This window comes from Miscanthus floridulus, chromosome 15, assembly GCF_019320115.1.
Source record: "Miscanthus floridulus cultivar M001 chromosome 15, ASM1932011v1, whole genome shotgun sequence".
NCBI classification, from domain to species: Eukaryota; Viridiplantae; Streptophyta; class Magnoliopsida; order Poales; family Poaceae; genus Miscanthus; species Miscanthus floridulus.
The window spans coordinates 9,339,491-9,359,668 of record NC_089594.1 but is presented as its reverse complement, the minus strand read 5'-3'; the positions used below and the strand labels follow the sequence as shown (position 1 = coordinate 9,359,668).

The following is a 20,178-nucleotide window of genomic DNA, read 5'->3' as shown; positions in this document are numbered from 1 at the left end:
TCTGTACATAATAGAAACAAATATGCAGAGGATAATAATCACTATCGAGTATAGTAACTTTTAGTTGGTCAAAGTCTTCGTATGGATTAATTGCTGAAATTACATTCTCACTAATACCAACATTTAAGAATAAGAAAAATAATAGAGAACTTGCAAATGTCTCTTAACAATCAGATGCCACCAATAATGAAAATTAATTATTGACCAGAGCTAATTTGGAAGAACACTAAAATTGTATGTTTGGAACTATTTATTGGCCCTGGGTCCATTTTTATGTGCTACATTATTGTATTTGTAAGCTTTCTTTCTACAAATACTGAAACAAATAGGCAAAAAGTTCATCAAAACCCATATATCTCTTCTCTAGGGATACTCTTCACCAACCTCAAGTAATCAAAATGAAATTTGAGTAAACAACTTGCAGAAAACACTGCACTTCTTTGACTTTTGAACCTTTTCAAACTCCAAACACCAAAAACAATCAGAAGGGGAAGGTACCAATGTTAATTGGCAGATCCTTCTTTTAACCTGTGTTTTGTCCAATGCAGGACCAAGATTTGTCCCCCGATGGGGTCAAAGCCTATTGCTCTTATGAATTCATCAATTACTCTTTGAGCAGTTTTGCATCCACTTTTAATCAAGCAGGTTCTAACCTGAAAGGAATGATGGCAGGTCCATTGCAATTAATAGATAGCTGACCAAGTCGACATGTGCACAACCAAAGGAAATTGAGAAGTCTATAAACATGAGCACAAGAAAAAATAAAGAACAATAATAATTGCAATAGGAAAGCATAACCTGTCTATGTAGTTTTTTTTGTTATGCAATGAGCATACAGAATGTTACCTGTTGACTATTTCTATTGTCCAAGAATAACGACAACACGCTATGGGCTGAGAGATGGATCAATATAGGACTGAAGTGTAAATGTTTAATTGCGCAATACAGGTATGAAACCAAAATGGTTCATGGATTTAGTAATATCATGAATTGAAGACCTAGGAAAAAAAAGTATTGGGTCCTTTACTCATCCCTAACACAGCATAGCAATACAATGAAGAAAAGCGTTGACGTACATAGAAGAATCTCTAGAATAATAGACTATCCTTGGCATACACAAGGTCCTCAGAATATGTTCAATCAGCTACACAAGCATATGTCGCTTACATTTATGGTTATGGAGATCATGGTGGTCTCCTCTACTTCAGCCTTTTTGGGATTAGTTCATGACAATGGAGATCATGGTGGTCACCTCTTCTTCAGCCTTTTTGGGATCAGTTCATGGCAACCTTCATTAGGACTCCCTTGGATAAGCGCACAAAAGGATAGAAGAAGCCTAGGAAAAGTATACACAGGTAAATCTGAAGTGGGATCCAGCAGATATTGATCAATGACAAACCATTTATTTCGAGGCTCCAATATGTGCTACTCCTAATGTTTGATTTGTCGATTGTTAATATCTATGTTATATTTTTTTTTGTGACCGAAGAAGTTAAAGAGGAGAACGTTATTTACTAACGTTACAGAATAGAGCACTAAGTATACTTGAAGCAGTGATATTAATATACAAACACCAAGTCCACGACGAAGGTTCTAAATAGGCAGACTTTTTGCTATGTACAGAGAACCTGAGATGGTAAGGCAATGGCAGGTGTCTTTGAGTTGCAAAAGAGAACCTGAGATAGCAAGGCAAAGCAGGTGTCTTTGAGTTGCAAAATGTAACCTTACGCGTCTGGCAAAAAAATGAAGCGGCCATGCCATCTTGTTCTGTGGCACCACTCCCTGCAGGAACATAATCAATCAAGAAAAAAAAGGGAAAGAATTTGTATCAGTTAACTGTGGCCATCCCTTTTTGTCCAAGAAAGCATAGTTTTAGCATAACTACAAAGTAAGGTTACCTATGGATATCGAACTAAGAATCAAACTGGTAGACAGGTTTTGGAATTAGAAATTAGCAATGTGAGGTAACTGCTGACTTCCTATGACAAAACAGGAGCATGCAAAGCACCAGAGGCTGAAATTTGTTTAAGGAATTTTCGCTGAATAATTCCAGCAATGGATATAATTCGGAATTAGATGGTCGCCGAGGTGTCGACTGTGTCGCTGACATTTACTGTTAATTAATAGAAAACAGATTACTCTTTCGAAGAATGTAAGCATGCATAAATTTGCTCTAGCCCATAGTAGAATATGAAGTTAGCAAAATAGAACCACATATTCTCAAAAGAGCGTAGCATATGCAATAGTAATCTACACATCATACAAAGAATTTGTGGATCACTCAAAAATATTAGGTTCAACACACCAACAGGATGAACCAATATTCAGACACCACCAATACAGTAGGTTTGGCCAATTTTGTTGGATCAAACTGAAAGCTATAGTAAATCACTGTGAAGACAGATATGCAGAAGTAATTCAACCGTACCTGACAATTCAATTACCAATCAGAATAGATGGAAGCCACATCCGTGCACATTGCCCTGGTCTGTTGGCTCCCACTACAAATCGAATAGGTGTGTAGATGATCAGTCCTTTAAATGGTTGGACAAGTTAGTAAAAAAATTCATAGAAGCTCATATAAGGATAATTGACATAGCTGAGCCAATACTCTCTCCATAACTAAGCTGACCATGACATATGTCTGACCTTTCATTATGACATTTAGGGAAACAAAATGTCGAATTTGAAGTACAGAAAATCTAATGCCGAACTGGCTTTTGGTTGGTACCAGTAAATCAGATACGATAAAATTTCGCATGGCACTGCTAAAAACTTGACTGATGAGAGCACATATGTAAAATTAGGCGGTCAATAAAATACAATATTGATGTGCGGAATAAATGTGGCTCATAGGATATCCCTAACTCAATATCTTTGTAGTAGTTGAGGCTGGTCATTACCATAAGTATTACTTGCCCATGGGAAGCTAAAGCCAAATGACAGGAATAATTATTCTTTTTGGAACATTGCATATCAAGAAACTTTAACTCTGAATTTTGTGAGGAAAAATGCATGGCCATATAAACAGTTGTGTGTCCCCCAAATCCGACTAAATAAATTGGTTTCAATTCAAGAGCTAATGGATTCTTCTTAACGAAACGATACAGAGCTTTTCTGCGTTGTTTTGAGAAAAAAAAAGAGCTAACTGATTGAGCTTTGGAATGGAAGCCATCAATTCGTGTAATCAGTAACCCATTTTATTCATAAATTTTTCCATAAGAACTCTTGAATCCTCTCTTTTTCTAATCACAGAAACACAGGAAAGGGAGATGGAGGGGAAAGTAGCTAGGGGGCATCAGACAGAGACCTGGATTCAGAAGGGTTGCATTCATGGGACTGCTTGAATCATAGCTGTAGTTCCCCTCGCCAATTTGCTGCCTTGGTTGAGGGATGTGAGAAACATGAGCGTCAAAGTTTAGACATGGTAAAATGACAGGAAATTTATAAGGAAAAATATTTATCGAGTTTCTATTTTTTAATACCCAAACAACTCAACTGAGATACTACATGAAATAGAGGAGCAATATGAATTGGAGGTTACTTTGTTTGCTAAATGTGAACTGAAGCACTCCAATTATACTCTTCCCAGTCACATTTGCTGGCCATAAAAAACAAAAGGAACTATTAGGCTAGGTAAAATTACGGATAGAAAGACTAATGGAATTATGGATCAATATGATATATCATGTGCAACTAAATAAAATATCATGGTCATAAGAGTGCTAACACATACGAGAGAGAAATCCATAAGCTTAGTTGAGTTGGTCTACTTTCATTGGTGTAGGTCTATATCAAGGCATACAAAACTTCACATTGTTGTTGAAGGGGAGGAAGGATGAATAGAGGAGCAGGGGAGGGGAGGCGCGAGCGGCGGGCGGGCGGCGGCGGCGTCCGTGCGAGCCGCGGGAGGAATGGGGGAGGACAGGGAAGAGATGAGGCCGACTATGTGGAGCCAAAATCGGAAGCCGCGGTATATATTCGCTGGGCTGGCTCCGGAGTAGAAGCCGGACTACGCTGAGAGAATGCGTAGACGAGAAGCAGACGAGAAGCCGGTGGAAGCCACTAAGGAGCGGCGGAAGCTGATTCCAGTGAAATCCGATCCGAGCAATCACAGCCACACGATTCAAGATCGGACGGCTGCAGAAATTTCGGGCGACGGCTTGTCTAGTTTAACTTTGAACTGCGTTGCTTTGCATTTCATGCCTCCCTGTTTTAGGGCGCATTTGGAACGCAAGGATTTCCCCGGAATCGTGAAGTAATTCCACATGAATCAGTTCGTATATATCAAAAAAAAATACAGGAAATACGGGGGGAAGCTCCCATGTTCAAAGTGAGCCTTAAAAACAGAGCAGAACGCACTTGGCTTGGGATTGAAGTGCACACCAACAATCAGGAAATCTGTCATCGTGTTCATGCAGGATAGGAATATAATTTTGGCATCTACAATTCTGTGGCGAGCAACGCGGCCACGGCATCGCAAACATGTCCTGTTCCTGTCTGTACGTCCAAATCCAAATTATAGAAATGCCAGATCAGATTCGATGCGCACAAACGTCAGAAACAAACGCTTGCTTTACAGAGGAATCGAATTTGCAGTTGCAGGCCCTCCATTACCACTATATGTATTATATATGTATATGCACTTACGGGGCACTGGGTGGAATGCACATTCCAGTTTATTGCCTTGCAAAAATATGCACATCATGTAGCAACAAAGTCGGTCACACATACGAGTATAGCTGGCAACATGGATGCAGTGGTACGAATCCACTGTGCATGCATGTATGTTGTATGGTGATCAAGTGAAGTGAGCGTGCAAACCACTTCAACTCCTCCCACTACATATGCATGCACGCATGCCAACTAGGGTTCCACTTCCACCACCATCATCCAAGTGCAACCCAAAACTAGCTAGAAGGAATCATACACACATCTAGAGGCCTTCCTTTGAAAGAAAAAAGGAGCACCATGTCAGTATCCAAAGCTCTTCATCAGGCCGGCCTGGGCCCAACAGAAATGCTGCCTTCAAAGTTTCCAAAGCACATAAGAGGGAACATGCAGGCAAAAGCATCCTGAAAGCAAAGATATGGGCAGCTGCTTCCTGCTTTAGCTTCCCACTTCACTTGTCATTATAGCTATCCACATTCTCCTTTGACACAGGAATACTTTTCTTTCATCTTCAGAGTTGCACAGCAAACATGATAAAATTATTAAAATTCGATTCCCTGTGCACACTAAATCGAATGGGGTGTATATGTTGGTGCCAGGAATGAAAATTGCAGATTATACATAGCCAGAAGGCAAGATGCCACACTTGTTTAGGATCTTCCCAAAAATTTCAGTGCAAATACAAAATGCCCTAGTACCATGTCTAGAAAAAATACGAATTGATGGCAGTGGATAAATATGTTTGGCCTAACCAAGCCAAGAAAAAGAAAAAACTGAGTAGCGTCAACTATCAACAAGATCAGAAAAAAATAAACATGTTTCAGATTAGGGGAGAACACTATTTGCTCCGTCAGCTGTGGCTTCAGTCTGCAGCTGCCTGCAGCTCTTTTCCCTGAGCCAAGACCTGCTGCAGCCGCAATGGCTTAAATATGCAGGGAACGGGCGGTTGCTAATGCTGCCAGCATATCTAGTTTTGGTCAAATCTTATGGCCACGTCAGTGGATCAGTGATGACTCTGGAAGGAGAATAAACAAGGAAGATGTAATGTCCAACCAGCACTTCTAAACACATAACTGCAAACTGAAAGTCATGGACTGTGTAGTTTACATTACCTCTTATCATGACTCAGCGGAGGCATCTGATTTCTCATCTAAAGGGAAACAGTGATCTTCAAGATTTTCAGATGTTTCCATATTGCTTTCCTTACTGCCATCAGCTGAGAACAGAATAATAATGTTGTGATTTTTAGTGTCCTAACAAATTAATTGATTTCATGCAACTGGGGGAATGCTCTAAGGATTAAACAATGCTAGTCATATATCCTCATAAAAGAACTAAGTTCAGCATCTGAAGAAAATGGGAATTTTACAGGCATATAGTACATAATGTCTGAAGGAACTTTTCACACGAGGAATGGAAACTAACCAGATGTTTTATCAGTCTCAGTCTTTTTGGATTTGGAACCTTTCTTTTGATCATTTCGAGATGGCTCGTTGCATAAATCCTTGTATTTATCAAGCAAAGCTTTTTTCTCTTCTAGTAATCCAAGCATTTCATATGCATCTTCAACTTTCCGTACAATATCTTTGCTTGGAGGTTTACGACCACAAGCTTCTAGTTCTTTGAAGAGCTAAATCATCAGAAGAGGCAGGTAAAGTAATTCATATAAGGCGCGTTATTATCAAATGAAAAACAAGTAAAAGTAAAATATAAACTGCATCACAAAGTTACAAAGTTTAGGTCCAAACCTTCACGAGCCTGTCTAGCCTGTTGTTTCGGTAGTAGATAGCCAACATAAGACGGCAGAAACGCCAAGGAACCGAATGCAGATCATGGCCTATTTTCTTCTGCCAGATTCTGTGTGCTTCCTCAGCTCTATTATCCTTCTCAAGTGCACACGCTAATAGCTCATATGTTCTCATTGTATTTCCTTGCCCTTTGCTCAGCATCCATTTGACCACCTATGTAGTCACAGACATTTACTTCACAGTGTATTGATGGCAAATACAAATGAAAGCAGCTGACACTATACAATACCTGGACAATTCTATGCCATTGTTCCTCCTTCTCAAGAACTGAAAGTGCTTGCTTTAGTGAGGCCAAAGGAAAATCCTGCTCAAAGGCAACCCAAGCATCAAGGGTGCCATAAACAGCTTCTCTTGAATCTTCGAGGCTAAGAAGCTGCAGTTAGAGAATGCAGTATTTCGTTATTTTCCTGCACTAGGCAAAAGCAGCTAAATGACTGCAATAAATTGACAAATTTCAATATGCACAAGTGGTATAATTTTATCCACAATGAACAAAAATGAAGCTTATAATATGTGCACTCAGGTGGCCACTGGCCAGCCAGGTCAAGACCAGAAGATTAATGCACTGTTTTGTTTCTTTTTATACATATTAGTCATTCAAAGAAGAACTGGCAGGTGCTCACATAATCTACTTTCCCAGGTCAACAATACATTATAAATGAATTAGCTGTTATCACTCTTCTACCAAAATCAAGAAAATCATGTGAAATGTGAACTCACTAATATCTATTATGATGCAGGTGAAATGAAACTGTCTATAAAATGTCTTGCACAATTTGTTTCTGGTAATCAGAACATGGAATTACATTAATGCCAGAAAATGCTGTCAGTGTTTCTTTAATTGGCACTTACAATTCCCGAAATATTTGCAAACACATTATTAGCATGTGTATCATCATCATTTGAAACATACTAGAATATTTTCGTACAGGGTAAACGAATTATATCAATACTATCTGTACATACAGTGTTGACAAGAAATTTCCTTTTCTCCGCTGAAGACAGATTTTTTCCAACAGGGCCTTCCTCCAATTTTCTTGTGCTCTTCCGTATGCGATCAATTATTATGTCAGTATCCTGTTTATAAGAAAAATAAACTCTTTTATCCCCACCTTATATAATGCCATGGTTCTGAAGCTAAACAAATGAACCAAACTAAAGAATCATAAGTGCTTGTATGTAAACAACCCAGAAATGTGCAAGAAACTATTCAATGCAATCAGTGCATCCGAAGAATGGCGTGTATTTTGAATATGACCAGGCTATTTGACATGCTGAGCATCTCTACAACTAAAAAATGGCAAATATAAAAATAATATTGGATTTCTGAATAGTGATCAACCAGAAAGGAAAGACTGGCAACACAAAGTAGTAACAAAGATAAACAGAAATATTTCAGTACAAAGCAAACAGTGATAGTGCTGTCGGTACCTTCACAGGAGTAGTTGGTTCTAACTCAGTCTGCTGATATATTGGATCTCTTGTAACTCTTTTGGAAGTAGAGAAATCTCTGGTAGCATGCTTGTCACACAAACCAGATATGGGCTAAACAGATGAGCCAGAGGTGCAACTAGTTTAGGACCAATAAACAGAATTAAGGAAGAGCAACTTCTTGCTTAGGATGCAGACGCGTGTACCTCTATATGTGAATCCCATAACCTGCACAATGTAAGTAAAAAGGAAAAGTTTATTAAACACTATCTCCTTAAGGGACTATAAACTATTATTAAACACTATCTCCTTAAGGGACTATAAACTATGAAGCTAATAAAAGGGAGTGCAAGAGTTAGGAGCTCGCAATTTATAGTTCGAAAAATCAAATTATTCAGAAAATTCAATTTCCACCATCACAATTCACAGATAGAGACGCTTGCCAACGGGAAAAAAGAGAAGGAACTCACCAGTGGAAAGGGACGGGGTTGCAGGTGACGTGGCTGGTGACGGGTAGGCAGTGAATGGCGCGGAGGGATCGCTGTAGATGCCGGAGCATGGTGGCGGCGGGCGGCTGCTGAAAGGTCCTCACGGGTGCCTCTTGGTCTCGGATTGGGAGCGGCGCTAGCGGTTGGAGAAGGCAGAGATGCAGACGTCACGAGCGGCGGTGGCGGCACTCTGCCTCTGCGATCCGCTGTGTAGGCAGTGGCGGATTGAACTCTGGGTAGGCCTAACCAATAATCTAGTACACAATTTGGTACATAAGTATAAAATTTGCCAAGCAAAATGGTAGATTAGTAGAAATTAGCCAGAAGAACGGTAAACAAATATTTAGATGGTCTCATTATATTATAAATGCGACAAATAAGCTCGAGGTTGCATAAATGAAGAATCAAGCATTTGACGAAAACACAATCCGCTAATGTAATGTCAGTAAATGCATCAGAGCTGAACTTCAGATACACACCAGAAAAGTTTTGTTTTTATCTTTGGTTATTTATAGAGCCAATAACATTGTACACAAAATGAAAGGGTCACTTTTGAGCCTACAAAAAAACTAAACTGTGGGTACAAGGGCGGGCTTGGTGCAAGCGGTAGAGTCTTACTGCCTATGACCGGAAGGTCCCGGGTTCAAGTCGTGGTCTCTTCGCATTGCACAAGCAAGGATAAGGCTTGCCACTGACACCCTTTCCCAGACCCGAGCGGGAGCTCTCTGCACTGGGTACGCCCTTTATGTGGGTACTACCTACAAGGCCAGTTCCGAGCTCCGTATTCTCTCAATCTCAATTGGAATTCAATGTAGCTTTTGTACAATTGTACATTTGTACTTCTTACTAATCCTGACAGATCTCGAAAAGGAACAGGGAATTGTGAATGAATGAGAAAAGCGGCATGGGCTTACCAGTTAGATCTACAGTGCGGACGGATTGAAGGGAACATGCTGGGAGGCTGGGAAGGCAGGCGGCGACTTGGCCTCGGGGCCTCGCCAAGATGGACAGGCCAGGGGCGTTGTCAGTCGTTCCTCTTGGGCTCTTCCTTATGATGCGGCCCCAAGAAGCGAAGGCGGCGACGCAGCGTCACAGCGTGGCTTCCCCGTGGCGCGGACAGGAGATGGCTCCCACAAGGGCGTGTGGCGCCGCGCAGCTGCTCGGAGAAGGGACCGCGCGGAACCCGCGGCGTGGCGCGGAGAATAGGCGTGAGGCAGCCGGCGCTCGAGAGCTGCTGCCTGCTAGAACGGTTCAGGATGCCAGGCTGCCTGTTGGGCCATCAAAATTCTTTTAGGCCGAAATCTATGGCGGTTCTGGGCCTGTACGAGCTACCGTGTGGGCCTGCCACTGGTGCTGGCGATTGACGGAGAGAGACTCCACTGCCAAAACGTCCATTTTTATCTTTTTAATTATCGACGTAAGTGGCAACCTTTGAATTAAGATAGAAAAGAACTTCAACAATCTACCGATACAGGAAACAGGATGCGGCCTCGAAAAACAGCCCCAACAGGCCAACACTCAAGTCAAGATCCTCTAGGAGCAACCTATTGGCACCACCACACCATGGCCCAACAGAAACATGAGAACTAGAAATTAATTAGGATACAAATCCAAAAGCCCTCTCGTGTTAGTCAATATCATCCTTCATCCTTTGGGCCACTTGCTCGGATGTTTGAAAGTTGTTTTCAAATATACATCGGTTTCACTCTTTCTAAATGTTCCACGTGATATAAGATGGCCATATCGCTGATCTTTCGGGAATCATCTAATTGTTTCCTCCCACCAAGAAAAAGAGTTAAAACCGTTCAAATTGCCTTTCTCTCGTTGTTTGGAGTGATTTTACAGATGGTTTTATCCAAATTATTTTAAAAAGTAGTAAATATGAGTATTTGATAAGATTTTTAAGCCATAAAAAATTTATCTCTATGGTTTTAAAAATTCTAAAAAATCTAGATATGGATTTTGCATAGAACAGATCCAAATAAACTAAACTACTTAGAACTCATGAAAATGTCCACATTCTTTAAAAATAATTTATCTCTACAAAAAATATGTATAATATCTAGAAAAATCTCAAGACATATTCTAATTGATATGTAAATGTGTAATGAAAACTTTTTGCAACAAAATTTTTCGGTAAAGAACAATTTAAGAGGCGAACTTAAGGAAATTTGATTCAACCAAAATCTAGAATTGTACCTTTTTGTAGACAAAGGTAGTACTAGTAGGTTTCCACAGGAGTTTTCATGGGTGTATTATGTTTGTACAGAACGGTTGCAATGTGTAAATGGTGAAATGATATCATAGACAAAGCCAATGTACATGGGAAGAGTAAACATTCGAACCATTTGACAATGTCATGAGGAGGAGTCATGACTAATCAGGGTTCAGGGAAGGAGTATCCAAAAAAAGAGTAAGAAACGCCCGAGCCGAACCAGACCCAGGCCAGCCCGTCCGACTTCTCCCTCCCAGTCGTCGTCGTCTGTTCCTCACCCACCCGCCACCACCATCTACCGAGAGCAAGAGTTGACCGAGCGAAGGTCGCAGGTCGCCTCCCGGCAGTTGTACCCGGAGTTCAACTCATTTTTTCACAGGATCAGTCTGCCCTGCCCATCGATTGCCCTGATACGGTACGTGTGTGTGCTTAGCTCCCTTCTTACCCCCCCTCCCTTTCTCCACTAGCGTATATAGATCTTGTTACTAGTTCTTAGCTGGAACGGCCCCGACGTATTGCTTAGGGTATATAGATCTCAAACTGATGCCGTTGATGCTGCAGCCATCCTGTCTCGGCTTATTTTTTTTTAGCGATCCATGTTTGTTAGAGGCAGCAAGAACCAAGAAGGTATACGTACCTGTAAGCTAAGCTTCTGCTTCTGAACTGTTCCAAACCGACTCAAATCAGGCGAGCAAACTAGGCATCTGATACTCCGCCGAAGGTTTTTTTTTATATATATTTGATAAAAGACCATATTACTAGTGTACCCACGGTTATTGTTATAAGCATCTCAGATTACAGATCAGAGACTTTGAAAATATGGCAATTTCGAAGTGTGTAAACGCAATACCTTTTTTCCCACAAAGATTAAATATATTTATTCCACAGTTGCTTCCATAGTATGGTTCATGTAAAACTCCAATCATTCAATGTATTCCTTTACCAAAAAAAAAGAAAAAGAAAAGAAAAAGAACGAAAGCTTCTGTCTTCACCCACAGTTTTTTTGTTAGTATAAGCGTCTCAGGCTATTAGTATCATCAGAGACGGCCAATTTCTACAGGAGTCCATTAATTTCTATTGATTAGATCAGCAACTTTGAAAATATGGCAATTTCAAAGTGTACAGCAGCAATACCTTTTTTTCCCACAAAGATTAAATATATTGATGCCAGGGTTACTTGTATAGTATGGTTCATGTAAAACTCCAATCATTCAATGTCTTCCTTTACAAAATAAAAAATAAAATGAAATGAAAGCTTCAGTGTCTTCACTAGAGTTTCGTACACAAATTTACTCACTTGTTCGTTGACAGTGGCAGGTTCAAGAGACTTTTATGCTATAAAATCCTTAGGTGTCCTTTAATGGAACTCCCTGAGAACAAGCTTACCGACTTCATCAAAAGCAGTGAAAAGGCAAAATGGATACCAGTCAACAATCACAATGTAAACAACTTCACAGAAGATGAGATTAAAAGGATAACTAACAATTATAGCACTCCCATTGGCCAAGGTGGCTTTGGACATGTTTACCAAGGTTCTCTTGATGATGGTACTATGGTTGCAGTAAAGAAATACACCTTCCAGAATCTGAAAGATGGATTTGCTAAAGAGTTAATCGTCCATTGCCAAATCAACCACAAGAATGTAGTCAGGCTCTTGGGCTATTGTTCTGAGGATGATGCATTAATGATTGTCACTGAGTATGTTCCAGGGGGAAACCTCAAAGATCTCCTCCATGGCAGTGATGCTCCCATTTCTCTGGATGCAAGGTTGCGTATTGCTATAGAATGTGCAGATGCATTAGGATACATGCATTCATCCATGTACCAACCAATGATTCACAGTGATATCAAACCTGATAACATACTCCTGGACAATAATATGGGTGCAAAATTGTCAGACTTTGGATTATCGAGGTTGCTTTCCATCGACCAAGCTCAATACACCATGCATGTAATAGGCAGCAGAGGTTACATGGATCCAGAGTATATTGAGACTGGGCTCCTTGATCCAAAGAGTGATGTTTACAGTTTTGGGGTCGTTCTCTTGGAACTAATTACCAGAGCCAAGGCAAGTGAAAATGGGTTTAGTACTGGCCTGAAAAGAAACTTCACTGATGCTCTTGGAAAAGGAAAGCTGGAGGCACGGAAGATGTTTGACACTAAGATAGCAAACGAGAGAGACATTGAGATTCTTGACGAAATCGGAAATCTGGCAGCACAGTGCTTCACAAAGGATATCATGGAACGCCCTGAAATGAAAGAGGTTCTGGTGAGCCTGCATATGCTTAGAAGATCCCTTCGCCGTGAGAAAGCTCAAGAAAAAATAGGTCAACACTCATCGTCAGGAACGCTGGCGATAACACAAAAGGTCGACAATCATGGCTCAAGCATTCCCAGATCCAGCTCCAACTCAAGTGTAACCTACAAGTTCAGCATCCTAGACATCTTCAATAGGAAATCACGCATGTTCAAGAGTATTGGTGGTTCAATACTGAAATATGGTGGCATAAATATTTTCACCTTAAATGAACTCAAAAGGATTACCCGCAACTATTCAACTGTAATTAGTGAGGATCATACTGGTTCTGTCTACATGGGACATATCGACGGACAGGCAGTTGCAGTGAGAAGGTATGTTTGTGGGGAAAGAACATTTGATAAAGATACTTTTGTTAACGACATGACATTTGCATCTAAGGTTCGCCATACAAATATCATCAGTCTAGTGGGCTGTTGCTTGGAGACGGAATTTCTTCTCTGGGTATATGAGTTTGCCCCCCGTAGGAGTCTGCACGAGCTTCTGCATTGTTATAATGGTACTCTCTCACTTGATTTACGCCTAGGTATTGCAATTGGATCCGCACAGGCCTTGGGATATTTGCACTCCTTGGAAAAGTTCCATGGCAATGCCACATCTAAATGTATACTGCTAGGTGACGATTTTGTGCCAAAGGTCACGGATATTTTTCTTGCACGTTTGGAATGTAATGACATGGCATACTTTGACCATAGTGCGATTGTACGTTTGGAATGGAATGACGTGGCATACATTGACCCAGTTTACATGAACAGTGGGCTCCGCACATTAAAGAGTGATGTTTATTCTTTCGGAATTGTGCTCTTGGAATTAATCACCAGAAAACAACCAATACATAAAAACTCTTTCCTCCCGATTGATTATATCAAAGCTTGCAGGGATGAAAATAGTGGGGAATTCATGTTTGACAAGGAGATTGCAGTCGAAGGGAACATCTTTATCCTGGAAGAGATGGGCAAGCTGGCAGTGGATTGTCTCAGGGCAGATGTAGACGAGCGACCAGAAATAGTGGAGGTGCTTCAGAAGCTAAGAGACTTGAAGCACGCCGAGGAGGTGCTCCGGGAGAATGAGTAGATAACAGGAGAGACCACTGATTGATGAACAAATATTTCTCTATCGAGCTCTTTTACTCTGAAGACTATAGTCATCCTGTTCTCTTGTCTTATCAGCTATAGTATAGTGTTTTTCTCTTACAACAAAACAGCGTCAGCCGGCTTATCAGCCGAACACCCCCAGTATTATTGTGAGTAGTGAAAGAAAGAATGCACTGCTGTTTCAAGAACCCAGTCCATGCTCAGGTTCCGTTTGCAATAATGTTGTTTGTGTTGATCTGGATGTTTTTCCTCACACTGTGCTTTCTTGTTTCACTGATGTAATTTTAAATGAAGATTACTCTGAAACTGTTCTGAGAAACTACAGCGTATTCTCACTGCAATTCTGAACTGAACATTTGTAAAGGAAACGAGATTGCTGAAATTCTGTAATATCAAGACTGCCAGTACCCAGTGATTTCGTCGCCTAGATTTTTTTTTCTTCTGTTTCTGCCGCGAGTGATTTTGTACCGTCAACCGTGCAAATTACCGCGAGTGATCTTGCTTTACCCGTTGGTACAGTCACAGACTTGCAGTAATATGCCATATAGCTGATGCTGCAGGGTGGTCCGGGCTGAATTGGGCCAGTAGAGTGGGAGTGGGGCTCCCGGCCCATTAATATCGCTGTGCCCTCTATTGCAGAGGAAATGTTTGTTGACCACATTTTCACCGACATTAGTGTCCAGGACTGTAGTCAAAAGAGATGGGGAGGTTAGGTTTGACAGCCAGGCGATGACAAGTACTCACTCCTAGTGTGTGTGTGTGGTAGTAGCACATGTGCCTGTGATTCACTTGGTCAGCGCAGGCCTCAAGTTTTCAACTCCCCTGTCTATGACGTTGTTACCATCACAAGTAATCAGGGCCGTCTCAATAATTTTAAGGGCCCTGGTGCAAGCAAGGCACAAAGGGCCCGGCAATCTAATGTTTTAATATGACGATTCAAATACTGAAATACATAGTACTACTAATAAGGGATAACTTGCAGCATATATTTAGTTCAATAAAAAATGACATTACATCAAATCGAAGAAGCTAAAACAGCTGTAAGATAACTATTATGGTTACCTCAAATGTAGTGTTTTAGTGCTTTTTAAAAAACCGCCTGTCACAGGAACAGTTAAGAGAATCCGATATGCAATAGAGACATTTGGATAGCAATCTAAATCTTTAACAAAGTGAAGAATCTCAAGTGCTGACATTAATTTATCTGGCAAAGTAACTTGCAGCACTTTCAATTCAGAGAAAAAATCATCTAACTCAACATCAGACTTGTTGTCATGAGAAAATTTGTTTACAAAAGTGGTGCAACACTTTTGTAGATCAGTAGCATCCAAGGACTTCAGATTTTCCGAGTTGAACAAGAAACCAAATATTTCTTCAAATTTCTTTAGCTGATCAAATCGACTAGTCAATGAAACAATTGCATGATCAACAATAACTAGGAAGTACTCTTCTTTGAAGGAATCTATAGCTGAACGTTGTAATTCTTCGGTTTCATCATTTTGTTCATCAAAATGCTTCTTTCTTTTACCTTGACGTTTTGTAGAAAATGTTGGCTCTACATCCATACTAGATGCAATGGATTTTGCAGTCTCAATGCTAGCACTGAAGCCTGTATCTCTGTAGTCCTAGAAATATGTTATGACCCCATCAATCTGTTTAAGAGTACCATCCAAGGACACAATCAGAGACTGCAACTTTTTGCTCACCATGTTGATAGTAGATAAAATATCATCCCAAATAACCATACCAACTAAAAATTCAAAATTCTCAAGTGCTGTTACCAATGATTGAGCATCACTCACTGCTTTTGGGTCATCGGAAGATGTTCTTTCCACCTCCTGCAGAGCTGATCTTATTTGAGGGGCTTGATACCTGATAGGTTGCACACTCTTTATTCGACTCTCCCAACGAGTATCAGACAAGGGCTTGACAGTGAACCTCTCAACATTATCAGTCAAAATTTTCCACCTTTTAGTAGAACGTGAAAACAATGCATATATCCGTTGTATGACACCAAAAAGCGAAATAGCTTTTCTGCAAGATTTTGCCATATCACAAAGAGTAAGGTTTAGACTGTGACATGCACATGGCATATACAATGCTCTTGGATTAATTTCAAGCACACGTGTCTGCACATCTTGATGTTTTCCCTTCATATTGGAACCATTGTCATACCCTTGACCTCTCACATCATCAATGTTCAAATCAAGAGTCTGCAATGCATCCAACAATACATTAAAAAGCCCCAATCCTGATGTGTCATCAACCTTTAAGAACTCTAGAAAAAATTCCTCTACTCTTGGAATGGCACTTGACATATTAACACAACGCACAATTAGTGTCATTTGTTCTTCATGGCTCACATCTGGGGTACAATCCAAGATAACAGAGAAATACTTGGCATCTTTTATAATCTTTAAGATATGTGTTTTCACTGCATCAGCAAGAATAGCAATTAACTCATTCTGAATACTAGGGCCAAGATAATGATGATAAATCTCACTATTATGAATGCGCCTAATATGTTCTTGCATCACAGGATCAAATTCAGCAATCATTTCTACCGTGGCCAGGAAATTACCATTATTTGGTTGATAAAGTTTTGCATTTGATCCTCGAAAGGCTAGATTTTGTTTAGCAAGAAACTTCACAGCAGAAACTATTCTTACCAGCACTTGTCTCCAACGCTCCTTCTCTTTTGCAATTTCCCGCTGCATTTCATCATCAATTGTTTGATTTTTGCTTAATCTAATCCGAAGATCATTCCATGTATTCATGTTTGTCAAATGCTCCACACTGTTCTCATGCTGTTTTAGTTTCACACTCAAGTGCCTCCAATCCCTCACTCCTTCAGATGCAAAATTAGACTTGTTCTGATTTGATTTGAACAACTTGCAGCAAAAACAATAGACCTTGTCCACATGTTTAGAGTAAACCAGCCACTTCCTGTCAACAACTTCACCATTAGTTAACTTTCTAGAGTAATAAGCATATGAAAAATGCCTATTACTAGGATCACTAGGGAATTCTAAATCCATTTCTCTCATAGGCCCTTTCTCAATTAAGATATCCCTTTTGCTATTATCAATATTTTCCCATGTTCTAGGATCAAAGATAGTCGGCAGTGAATCTTCTTGTTCATCCATGTTTACATTTTCTGTATCATCCGAAGGCTGCAAATTTTCCTGTAAATTTTCCTCCTCAGTAGCACCTTCATTGGAATCTTGTGCAATTATTGGTTGATCATGTTCCTGCCTCTCATCTTGAATGACTCCGGCATTTCTTGAACTTGAAAAAAACTTATGTATAGCACCCTTTTGCGATTCTTTCGATTGCTCTTCTAGTTTTCTTTTTTTTCCTTTTCTCATAACCAGACAAATGTTTTTTTGGCGGCATCTATCATTTACAAAAAATATTTCAATTAGAATTTAGAAATTAGATCCCTACGACTGATAACTGAACTAGAACTGCAAATTGAAAAATGCAATCACTTACTGCTAGGTGCTGGCCACAGAGTCACGGAGTCACGGCCGAAGTGCCTAGTGCCGAACTGACGAACTGAATTGAAAAAAATAGCGATCAGGGACAGGGAGGCTAGAGGATGGAGATGGAGGCCAGACGCCCATACCCGAACGTGCTGATCCTGATCGTATATTAGTATGCTATTATAGTATTATCGTATACCTGCTGACGTAGTGACGTGAAGCCGTGAAGGACTGCAGCAGCAGCACAGCAGTACAGCACGGCCCTGGCGACGAGCGGACGAGGTCACCGTGCCCGCCGGCCGCCGCCCTCAATCCGCCATGATTCCCGCGAAGAACGCCGTCGCCGTCAACGCAAAGGAAGTCGCGACTCTGATCGCAAATCGGAAGGGTCGCTCGCGAATAGGAAGGGTCGCCGTCATATGAAGCGATCGAGCGCACCAGCAAATGGACCTGTAGTATAGAGGGGTATACTCATGGACCCCCAACGCCATGGGCCCCCGGCCGTCGCACCCCCTGCACGTACCTTTAAGACGGGCCTGCAAGTAATCTTAGCACATCATGTTCCTCCTTAATTAGCCCTTGTGTGTTTATCAGTTGATGAAGCAGTTGTCCTATATATGTTTGGTTGCTTATTTACTGGAGTATAGCAGAAGCAGCAGCATTGATCATCTGGAACCTTTTTTTTTTTGGTGAAGGATCATCTGGAACCTTGACCAGATCATGTTTAGATTTTTTTTATAATGGTCGATTTGAATATTGCTGTTTTCTTAATGCATCTCATTGTTGGGCGCATGACTAAAAAAGGACTCGTAATATGATAAGACGAAACTCTTAAATTATGGTTTCATGTATGTACAAAATGTATTCTTGACAATGACACACAGCACCACTATCTTTGTTTAGTGTCTATAATAAGTCGAACCTGAATAAGCTGGTGAAATAAAAAAGATAGCAGCTTCACCAACTTCTATTTTATTCTGAGAAAAGATAAAATCGGTCGTTTATTACCAAGTACAGTACACGGTCATCAAGCAAGGCTGGCCTACGTTAGTCTGTGTCCGTGATGACACATTTAAAATGTCATGTTCGTTTATCTTGGCTGCTGCTGCTGCGATCGCCGTCCTTAACAAGAAGACACCTGCACTGTTTTTTCTCACTGGTGTCTGATGGCATGCTCCCATCAACAGTTTGGTTCAGTCCGGCCGCCGGCTACAATGTGCCGACGCTCAGATCTGCTTAGCAAGGTTTGTTCACACTCTAGTACTAGTCGTCTCTAGCTCAGCACAAACAACTTGTTGGCGACAGCCAACAGGTGTGAGGACGAGGCCAACACAAAACCCACGGCATGCACAGATATCTGCATTGCACTGCAGGGTTTCCTCCTATCGGAATCGGAAAACCAAAGAAAGAAACAAGTGCATGCTGCGTGCACGAAGCAAGTTGGCGATGGCCGTCCCATCGCGTACCGAAAGGGCGCGTGTGCTGTTTCCCATTTCCCCGTCAGGTCTCCCCCTCCATTACTCGCAGACACATCACTCTCACACTCACTGCACCGGATTCTCCCTTTGCCCTGCCTTTCCGGTTGCCCTAAAATTCGGAAAATGGGAACGTACCTCCACCACCAACATCAAGATTTTCAGAACTCGAGATGCAAGCCATCCGCTGAATGATATTTCATGAGATGAAATGTACCCTAAAATTACCCCAAGCCATTGTATTATCTAACGAGAATCTAGCCATCTATGCCACCATCTATCGTCCTCGATGGCCAAAACTCGCTCCACTTATATTGCCTGCCCACATCTTTCTTCCATCTTCAGTCTCTTCGCCCGTTTTTTTTTTTTGTTTTTTTAGCCCTTTTTTTTAAAAAAAATCATAAATATGTCCGTGGAGGTATGATTTTAAAATCTGGACTCTTAGTTCGGTGCCATCGTTGGTGGCGCCGAGCTTACACGTCTCGGCACCATAGATTTTGGCGGCTAGGTCTTGGGCTCGAAGCAGACGTGATGGTGACTTGGCAGGCAGCTCGGCGTCGTAGATCTTGGCACCGAGCTTGGCGCCGTGGTTATTGGCGCCGGGGTGGTGTTTTAACCTGGCCCCCAACCTTCCTGTCCGAGCCTTCTTCCTCTTCTTTCTCCTCCCTCTCGGGTTTTTTCTCTCCCCACTTCGTCCTACCTCACGAATCGGCATATTGGACCTTGAAAACTTAGATTTGATCCGTGGATCTTCGAGAGCAAGGTATCCTCGCTCCCTCCTAGATTTTTTTCACATCGATTCGGTATATATTAGTCGGATTTTTCAACTTAAGAATCATCATTACTTAGGGTTTCATGCAATTTTAATATTTATATTATACAACCGTAGGATGCCAAGGCGTGGAAAAGCTAGCAAACCAATGTAACCTCATCGCACGTTGTTATGTTATGGGTTCATTGTTGTGGATCAAATGGGAAACCCTAGGTGTAGGGTTTAATATTGATTGCTTTCGGTTCTTAGAACGAAAATGGCTAAATTATAGTTATTGCCGGATGACCGAAAATGCCTTCGATCCATTGCCTCTGCCTAGTGGTGTTCTAGTGCTCATGTGCTTTTACGGTGATCCTTGCAAGGTAGCCAAGTCCGATGAAGAGGACACGTATAGGCAGATGTATTGGATGTGTTTCAATTTT

The 20,178-nt window shown here is 41.1% G+C and overlaps 3 protein-coding genes and 2 long non-coding RNA genes across 8 annotated transcripts; 1 reads left to right on the top strand and 4 right to left on the bottom strand.

Annotated features, from left to right (window-relative positions):
* Positions 1 to 615: 615 nt before the first annotated feature.
* On the bottom strand, positions 616 to 1,695 carry LOC136506612 (uncharacterized). Its single transcript, XR_010771678.1, has 3 exons — positions 1,677 to 1,695; positions 1,168 to 1,336; positions 616 to 653 (listed from the first exon to the last, which is right to left on the bottom strand). It is a non-coding gene; the product is annotated as an uncharacterized lncRNA (long non-coding RNA).
* Positions 1,696 to 1,722: 27 nt separating this feature from the next.
* On the bottom strand, positions 1,723 to 3,813 carry LOC136506611 (uncharacterized). Of its 2 annotated transcripts, none has more exons than XR_010771677.1 (5): positions 3,737 to 3,813; positions 3,545 to 3,601; positions 3,311 to 3,381; positions 2,429 to 2,501; positions 1,723 to 1,782 (listed from the first exon to the last, which is right to left on the bottom strand). It is a non-coding gene; the product is annotated as an uncharacterized lncRNA (long non-coding RNA). The 2 variants fall into 2 exon arrangements; XR_010771676.1 differs by having other exon boundaries at positions 3,311 to 3,377; positions 3,737 to 3,810.
* A 1,466-nt stretch (positions 3,814 to 5,279) lies between these two features.
* On the bottom strand, positions 5,280 to 9,616 carry LOC136509119 (pentatricopeptide repeat-containing protein At4g18975, chloroplastic-like). 2 transcript variants are annotated; one of them, XM_066503924.1, is made up of 10 exons: positions 9,313 to 9,616; positions 8,381 to 8,652; positions 8,117 to 8,138; positions 7,911 to 8,024; positions 7,446 to 7,556; positions 6,709 to 6,852; positions 6,420 to 6,632; positions 6,097 to 6,301; positions 5,784 to 5,887; positions 5,280 to 5,686 (listed from the first exon to the last, which is right to left on the bottom strand). In XM_066503924.1, exons 2-9 carry the CDS (start codon positions 8,467 to 8,469, stop codon positions 5,790 to 5,792), a joined length of 996 nt encoding a protein of 331 aa, XP_066360021.1. In that variant the 5' UTR covers positions 8,470 to 8,652; positions 9,313 to 9,616; the 3' UTR covers positions 5,280 to 5,686; positions 5,784 to 5,789. The 2 variants fall into 2 exon arrangements, with proteins under 2 accessions (XP_066360021.1, XP_066360022.1); XM_066503925.1 differs by having other exon boundaries at positions 8,381 to 8,604.
* Positions 9,617 to 10,894: 1,278 nt separating this feature from the next.
* Positions 10,895 to 14,380, top strand: LOC136508968 (receptor like protein kinase S.2-like). Of its 2 annotated transcripts, none has more exons than XM_066503744.1 (2): positions 10,895 to 11,028; positions 11,925 to 14,380. In XM_066503744.1, the coding sequence occupies exon 2, from the start codon at positions 11,974 to 11,976 to the stop codon at positions 14,002 to 14,004; it is 2,031 nt and encodes a 676-aa protein (XP_066359841.1). In that variant the 5' UTR covers positions 10,895 to 11,028; positions 11,925 to 11,973; the 3' UTR covers positions 14,005 to 14,380. The 2 variants fall into 2 exon arrangements, with proteins under 2 accessions (XP_066359841.1, XP_066359842.1); XM_066503745.1 differs by having other exon boundaries at positions 10,918 to 11,028; positions 11,931 to 14,380.
* Positions 14,381 to 14,809: 429 nt separating this feature from the next.
* On the bottom strand, positions 14,810 to 17,909 carry LOC136506956 (uncharacterized). The gene is made up of 6 exons (XM_066501832.1): positions 17,709 to 17,909; positions 17,520 to 17,582; positions 16,122 to 17,420; positions 15,731 to 16,058; positions 15,087 to 15,649; positions 14,810 to 14,939 (listed from the first exon to the last, which is right to left on the bottom strand). The coding sequence occupies exons 3-6, from the start codon at positions 17,390 to 17,392 to the stop codon at positions 14,810 to 14,812; spliced, it is 2,292 nt and encodes a 763-aa protein (XP_066357929.1). The 5' UTR covers positions 17,393 to 17,420; positions 17,520 to 17,582; positions 17,709 to 17,909.
* Between the last annotated feature and the right edge of the window lie 2,269 nt (positions 17,910 to 20,178).